This window comes from Hetaerina americana, unplaced genomic scaffold (genome assembly GCF_022747635.1).
Source record: "Hetaerina americana unplaced genomic scaffold, ioHetAmer1.1.p SCAF_42, whole genome shotgun sequence".
Taxonomy (NCBI): Eukaryota; Metazoa; Arthropoda; class Insecta; order Odonata; family Calopterygidae; genus Hetaerina; species Hetaerina americana.
Genome location: NW_027287008.1, coordinates 4,417,033 through 4,425,540, shown reverse-complemented (window position 1 = coordinate 4,425,540; position 8,508 = coordinate 4,417,033). Strand labels below are relative to the sequence as shown.

At 34.2% G+C, this 8,508-nt stretch overlaps 1 protein-coding gene across 2 annotated transcripts in view; it reads right to left on the bottom strand.

Annotated features, from left to right (window-relative positions):
- Positions 1 to 928: 928 nt before the first annotated feature.
- The window catches only part of Chd1 (chromodomain-helicase-DNA-binding protein 1), a 50,686-nt gene continuing 43,106 nt past the window's right edge, over positions 929 to 8,508 (bottom strand). For both annotated transcript variants that reach the window (XM_071591158.1, XM_071591160.1), the window contains exons 24-29: positions 5,796 to 5,974; positions 5,559 to 5,685; positions 5,314 to 5,465; positions 3,699 to 4,184; positions 3,010 to 3,117; positions 929 to 2,414 (exon numbers count right to left, since the gene is read on the bottom strand). In XM_071591158.1, coding sequence (XP_071447259.1) covers positions 2,141 to 2,414; positions 3,010 to 3,117; positions 3,699 to 4,184; positions 5,314 to 5,465; positions 5,559 to 5,685; positions 5,796 to 5,974 — 1,326 coding nt within the window. In that variant the 3' untranslated portion in view covers positions 929 to 2,140. The remainder of the gene's footprint in view (positions 2,415 to 3,009; positions 3,118 to 3,698; positions 4,185 to 5,313; positions 5,466 to 5,558; positions 5,686 to 5,795; positions 5,975 to 8,508) is intronic.

Genomic DNA, 8,508 nt, shown 5'->3' with positions numbered 1-8,508 from the left:
TCTGGTCGAGTGCTTTAGCCAGTTGCCAGGACTCATATTCTCTATTTTATCAATCATCATTATGCTCTTGGGAATGATAATTGAGATGGTTTCCTGTTGCCTTCCTCAATAGTGTTTACAATGCGACACCATCACTCAATGGCCACCTCACTGGGGCCTTTGCAGCTGCATCACTGAGGAACAGAAGCTGCGTGGACTACCTTTTGTCTGGCTCCTAACCTTTGACCTATCTGGCATGGGTGACTCTACCAGGGGCAATTATCATTACTCCCGCCAGCACAGCTCTAGGGGTCATCGGAACGCACAAGCCCTTCCACCACGTCAAGATTGTAGGCTATGGGAGGGATTCATTGAATGTGTACTTATTTATTAGGGAAAAATGAGTACTACTTAGTCTCTGCAGAATTCCACAATTTTCACAATGTTGACACCATGATTACATGACAGCTGAGAATGCATTGTAAGGGTCCTTTTGCTAATTAGAAAATTGCTGATGGCTCACAGCTGATATGTTTTGGGATCCTTGTCACATTTGGCCTTTATTAATTTCCACCCCTACAAATATGTTTCACAACCATCAGCATGTCTCACTTAATTGCCAAAGAATTTTGAAGGTTATTAATACATGCTAGTGAAGAAAATGGATGAAAACATACTGTTCTTATACACCACATCTTATGAATTTAAAATGCTTGCTCACTCAAGTGGCAGCTACACAAACCCAATTCACTGTATTGTGAAGCAGTTTACGCCTTGTATTAATGATGAGTGCCTGAAAATGTTCACCTCAACTGCATCTTTCTATATACTCGTACTACTCCCAGTCCCAAAGAAAAATTTGTATGCTTGACTAAACTTCCTCAAGTTCCTCATAGAACTCCATGCCAGTAATCTACCTAGGTTATACAAAGAGACACTAAGCAGAAGATAGGGTATTAAATGTTTTATTTACAGTGTATATTACAACTTAATTACATATAAATAATGAAAGCAATGCAAAAAATGTACAATTATGTACGGTATAGAAGACACAATTTCTGGATTTTTGTTCAAAGCCATGATCACAATTAAGCTCGGCTTGGAAATGAAAAAAACCCTTTAGGTAGGTTAAATTAACTATCTGCACCCAAACTATTTTAACTCTCATATCCCTTATATAAATTCTTTAATAGTCATAGGCACTTTTATTTAAAATAAATACTCTGTTCCATTACTTTATACACATTAATCACAATTGAGATACATGCATCTGATGAGAATTGTAGAAGGTACAAACATTCATACTTGAAACACACAATTAAATAGAGATACACTCTATATGTAAACCTAAATGTACCATAGCACAGCTTCTGATATAGTTTCAGGTAATCTTTCTTTGAGCATTAACCCTTCCATATTTCTTAATTGTTTCATCCCTTCTAATATTCAGACGCTCAATTCTATTAGTTTACACATATTTTCAACTAAAAGAATGTCAATAGGTGTTAGAGCAAAGCCTTGAGTCCCTTTCACCAGTAGGCCACTTAAAATAAGCAGCTTGACAAATGACTTCAGTAACTTATACGGACCTATAAGCGAGAGTAACAACTAAGGGTGCATGGAACTTACATGAATGCAGGTGCATTCTAAAGTACAACCTGAGACAACAGATGTATAAAAATGAATGACCATGAATCACATGATTTTGTAATTGCAACAAATACACATTTACGAGTTAATAATTAAATCACCATAATCAGTCCATGATAGTTCACATTTCAATTGTTGTGCTATTAAACACTAATATTGCAACAGATGAATAATAAATTCATCTAGAAGTTCAAAATGTCAGCCAACTCGGTCTCTGGAAAATCACAACACACGATTGTCTTTCTCTTTCACCCTCAGCAGCTGACTGTCAAACATGCTGACCACATAACAGGTACTGATACTATATTTGCACAATTAACCAATGCAAAACATTGTAATAAAATAAACAAAATCTCTTCTATCAACTCTCTTGATGGCTCACATAAAATTTTTACTTTCTCGCAAAATATCTTTCCACATTTAAATCACCAAAACACATAAGAATATTTCACAATCCTCACTGTATACTTCCCACAACCTAACCATCTCACAGCTCCAAATACTAAAATCTTTATGAACCAGAAGGAGGAGGTCTCCTGTCATAATCTCGACGATAATAGTCTCGGTCTTTTCCAGATCCCCCCCTCCATTCTCCTGAACCTCCACTTCCTGAATAGCGGTCTCTAGTGTAGCCAGAGGATGGCACTTCACCCTGCATGGCATATAATGACGGAGGACCTCCACTTACACCAAAATTTCCACCACTAACACCTCCGCCAGGTGAGGGCCCAGGAGGGCCATAACCATGTGATGCATAACCTGATATGCCACCACCTCCATGAAACCTGAAACACAATTCAGAGATTACTAACATTGAATCTCAATGATAATTACTCATGAAAGAATATATTTAAATATAAATAATTAAGCGGCACTCAATTATATTTATCATGATCAAGATCAAAAAACAGATTTTAAAATTTAGGGAAGTTCATTTTAAGGTGATATTTACTTTTCATAGTTACAAACACAGAAAATGTAATCCTTAATAATTTTCCTTGATTGAAGTTAAAAAACAAAATTGTATTTTTTCACCTGTAAAGTTTTCATTAATTATTGGGTGAATATCGACATTCAGACAGTCAACAACCTGTGGGTTAATGGTAAAAGAAATGCACATATAATTAAGTGATCACTTAAAACAACGTTTTCATTTTTCTGGTGTTTTACACCTTACAATGCATGCAAACGAGCACAAAATATATTTATTTATTTTTTAAAGTGCTAGAAATAGAGATTAGAGCAATAGCACCCTGTTTGTTTTCATTTTTATGAAATTCTAGATGGGTTGTTGATAGCAGCAAAACTTCAGAAAAGGTTGATTGTTAAAACTGGTTGGACATACTTTTTTAGGGAAAAAAAATATTTTGTAATTAATACCTTCGCTTGTCTGGTAATCTGTGATTCCTATCCCGGTCTCTATGATAACTGGAGTTAGGCATTCTTTGGTAATTATCAAATCTTTCTCTTTTGTGATCTCCTCCAAACCTGGAAAAATATTCAAAGTACATGTAGGGTTGAATTCACCCACATCATAAAACTCTTGACAACAACTATTATGAAAGAAATGACGGAAACAAATTCAAAATTTGATCATCCCATTCTTTTACTTACTTTGTATAACTTAAAGAGAAAAATCACACAGCTTGTGTGAAAAAGAGGGTGCCCAGAGGCATCACCTGGAATTGAACTCAGGCCCCTCAGTCTACATACTAGATTATTATGCTCCCAAATAAAAGCACATTATTGAAAAGATATGACCATTTCTTGAACAATCCTTAAATATCGTTATAAACAAGTCAGGATCTTACACCCTTTGTGTTAGCTAATTTATGGTTTTAATAAATTCTTTAAATGAAAATACAATAATTTTTCCTAAATAAATACAATTCTAAGCTTAACATTACTGAAAATAAAAAAACATACAACACACAAGAAATGCATGCTTAAACCACTTCTGCTGTAATTAACTATATCCTGCATTATGTTAAGTGGCATGGAAACATCCTCAGTTACATCATTAAGCATATGACATTTTTAACTTACTAATGCTACCACTTCCCATTTACCTGTCTTTTCCACTATATTCCCGGCCCCCTTGAGAACCAGGCCACCTCTCCATCGCTGCATCCATACCCTGTGCACCATGACGACCTGGTCCATCTCCACTGCCACCATAATCATGTCTCGCACCTCCACCAGTGCCATAAGAAGAAGACTGAGGGGCTGACTGCTGCTGCCCTTGAGATGCCTGTTGCTGTGAAAAGCCCGAGCCCCTCTGAGGAGTCGTTGGCTGAGCACTCCTGTTGCTGTCCTTGCGCTCTCTTGGATCAGAGCGAGGGTCCCTGTCACATCGGGGGTCACGCTCTGGCCGTGACTCCCTCTCAGCCCGTGACTCTCGATCTCCCCGGCTGTTGTCTCGCTCCCCACGCCCCTCCCTCTCTGCCCTTGAGTCCCTATCCATTCTCATGTCCCTTCTGTCCTCTCGCCCCTCACCGCCACCTTTCTTCTCCTTATCACTACTCCTTGGTGTCTTCTCTTCCTTGTCTCTGCTCCTGGAATCAAAGAAATCAATAGGAAAAGTGTAAAATACTGAAGTGCGACAAGATTTAGCAGGAGAGACAATTTTATGATATCAAATTGCCTGCACATGGAGGTGGTAAATAGTGCAAGTTGATTTTCATGCCACAATAACTAAGACAGCTATCACATTTATAACTGATATTAATATAAAAGGGAAATTTGACTAAACACAATGCATTGCAAGGAGGTAACCATGAAAGTGCACATCATGGCATGTGAGTAGGGAATTAAGCAAATACTTAGACTTGCCAAGAAAACATTATATGCCTTTCGCCATAATTTGAAATTGGCAATAACAATGGCAGGTAATTTATGCTAGAAATTATATTACCAAATTATTTTCCAAAACTGTGATTTCCAGGGATTCAATCAAAATCATTTTTTCCAGGAAGTTACGATTTCCAAGGGGGCATAGCTTTTATTATCATGACTGTGGCATTCTTATACTTCATAGATATTTGTTTATTTATGTCACACCATAATGATCTGAATATTATGTTCGGTGAACAGAAATTGATAATTTCTAATTCACAGTTGCACATTGTAGTCTACAATTCAAGATGATAAAATATGCAATATTATTCCAAAGTTTAAAAAATAATGTTCCATTCGACAGATCTGCTGCAAACACATTGAGTGTGCATAGTATAATACTACATGAGCTTGAAAAGCATTTGAGAGAATTGGAAATGTATTAAAATGCATGACTTTGTCGGGGTAAGCAACAAGTCAACAGTTAAGACAGTCAACGGTAATAAGTAATTAACCATTCCATAATAGCTTATAAGAATATAAGATATACTAAAAACTGTAAACACAATGGTTTTGAATGTTAATAGTCTATACTTTTAAAAGCAGATGACCCTGAAAAAATTATTTAACATTCTTACAGCAACATCATCTGATAATCAGTTGTTCAACTATCTATAAAGGCATTGAACTTCATAAGCATTGTCAATCCCATACCAGTCCTTTACTATGTGATTAGGCAAACCACAGTGGCAAAGCAAACATTTAACTTGGCCAAAACATAAATAAAATAAAAACAAACAGTCCATCAAACGAATGTATTGATCAGAAATATCAAATTAAGTTCATTACCTAGAATCCATTGACATATGAGATCTTTTTGTAGGAGTAGCATGAAGGGTTTCACCTCCAGATGTATCTTGATCATCTTCTAATCTTCGTTTTTGGCCTGATGAATTTCGACCTCCATATCCTCCTGATTCTTTAGAATCCTTTCCAGTAACCTAAGGGAAGTATTTCAATACAGTTCACATTGCCTGTAGATGTATGATTTAGATATGATTACAAATAACCTTACAATGAAAAATAATACCAACCTCTTCTTTGTCACCTTTATCTGATCTCCCCCTTTTGTCTTGGTCTTTCTTTACAGCATGCTTGTACAATTTATATAATTTTTTTGCATCAAATTCAGTGAATTTTGAAACAAAATACCATAAATTACTGTAAATAAAATTTTTTCCATTAAAGAGAGAAATATTGACTAATGTTTATTCAATCACCATTTACTTTTTCACCGTGGTGGCAAACATGTAAAATTATAACATACTAACCTCCTCCATTCTTTGGCTTTATCTGGATCTTTGTAAACTGATAAGCAACGATTAATTTGATCACCAATTTGCAATAAGCACTGCCGAGTATGATTCACTTGTTCTGCCTCAGTGAGACTTTGATCTGGATTATCTAATGCTTTGAGTGCCTTCTTAACAGGTCGCATTTTTTCCTTACACTGTACAAAGTGAAAAATTTTAAGATATTAATCTCAGCACTTATTCAGAACCATTTTAACTCTTAAACTAGGTTAATAATTTTTTAAAGTATGTGTTCCATTTTTTTATACATAACAATTTCTTAAACATGCGGGCATGTAGATTTCAAATGGATTAAAATTATAATTGGAATATCTAAGATCACTGATTCATTTTAATTATGAAACTACGTTCTTAAAACGATTACATCCTATTTATAAATATTAGAAATAAAACCTTTTATTCAATTCCAAGGTGAGTTCAGTTTTTAGCTTCAGCTCTTGGCTTCCAACTCTGATATTTTTGGTCAGATTAGATCAAATTCTAAATCTGATTGAATGCAAATTCTTTCTTTCATTAACAGCTGAATCCTAAATCAAACCTACTTTTTCAGCCTCATTTTGCCTGGTGATTGGCTCCAACCCAAATTCATTAAGTATTTTTTATAATATTGTTAATCCATTAGCAAATGTTCTTTTTATCCAATGCATTTTCTATTTTTATTATTGATATTAAACAATTAAAGGACGTGATTACAATTTTAAAAGAAGAATGCGTTCACTTTCAAATTAATGGGTTTAATTTTGTTGACCACATTTCAGATGATATTCACATGTGTTATAAAAAAGTACTTAAAAAAATACATCTCAGTCAAATATAATTACGGAAGAATAATAATGCAAAACAAAAGTTGATGCAAAAGGTTTAAAATAAACAACATGTAAGGATATCACATAATCTTGAGATTGATTTAAAATTATGCATGCGTAAAAAGTGGTCAATTCTAAAGCCTAAATATCATCAGAAACTTATATCATGTCACAATCTTGATTTCATGAGACCTAACTTCAACATTTATTACTCATAGCTTCCCGCTGTCAAAGTGTGATTATGTTCAAATAATAGGAATTTTGTAAGGTTGTTTTCACAATTATGGTTTCCTATGCTTTGCGTTACCAAAATGGAAAAATCCTTATTATTCCTCCAACTCAAAAAACAGTCATTTCATAGTATATAAAGAACTACTAGTATCGCTTGCGATTGCAGTTTGATGCACAAAAATATTTTAAATGTTTTAAAGATGGAAGCTGTTTTTATAGGCCTAACATCATGGATGCTAGATTGAGGGCAGTCTCCAATTATCTTCCATATTCACAGACCAAAATTAATATTTAATTAAAATTAATGGTTATATATCTACATTGGAATCAGCTGCAAAGGTGCCTGTAGTCTCTTGTGTGAACAAATTAAATGCAGTATCATCGTATTGAGCTTACACTTCCATCCTAATCTAATGGAAAGGATAAACTGAGCTTCTTTTTAGACTGATTATATTAGATAATATTCCCTTAAGCTGGAAAAGGTTTTTTACACCACTGTGAAAGTAAAAAGGGGGGACTAGAGATGAGTGGTGATTTTCGGGGAAAGTTTATCCCTCGCCAGTGATCAGACACACATTCAAAAGATTATAATGATCACATTTACAGGGTGGTATTGCTCAAACAGATTTACAAGGAAATTAATCTATCTATTGATCCATCCGCATCTGCACAAGATTTTTCTTACTTAGTCAATTACCTCCATACTAAGCAATAAATTGTGGATGCACTTACTGCAGCTATTTAAATCAAACAATATATTGATGGTGTAATACCTACATAGTGAATTCATGCTATATGTCACGGCCAAATTTCATTCCAAATCTAGATCCATAAAATTGTGTAGGAATATCGAGGAATGGAAAAGGCACATATGCGGTATCAATTCATATCTCTTCCAGACATTCATTTGTAAATGAATACTGCACACCTCCATATCTATTGTGTGCCAACATTAAAATTATAATAAAAATATTTTTACTTATTAATATAGCATTAGAATTAGGTGCATTCTTCAATGTATCCTATCCTCGCAAATGTTTCCAGATTCGTGCCAAAATTGACAAACCTGAAGGCAACTTTGGTCCACCATCGCAGTGCATCTCTGCCGAGTATAAATTTTACATACTATCCTTATGCCTTTTTTAAAGTCTCAAAACTAAAGGATGATAGCACAGAAGTTACATATGTATACTGTATAATAAATTTTTCATATCTTTGATTGAAAAATAGTAATAGTTTCTAAATTTATATCATACTGTCACCATGTGAAGGCAAGAAAACAAATTGGAATATTTCAGATATTTATGCTATGTATTGCAATGTTTCAATACACTATGTATGCAAAAAATGTTTGGGATAGAAATTCACCATCAATTTTTTTCTACTTTGATTTACTGAAATGTAGACAATGATATGAATATATATTAAATCTTCATTCATTGAAATATACCCAATATTTAACTGTATTAATTATAAATAAACTTGCAAATGGATTTTTTTCTTCAAATAATAAAAAGTCACTGACACAGCTATGGCATAAACTGGATCACCATTCTTATTTCTCTTCTTTGTAAAACTAAATCCAGATCCAGAATAAGACTGTGATTATATTTGAAATTTTAAACATTAAAAGA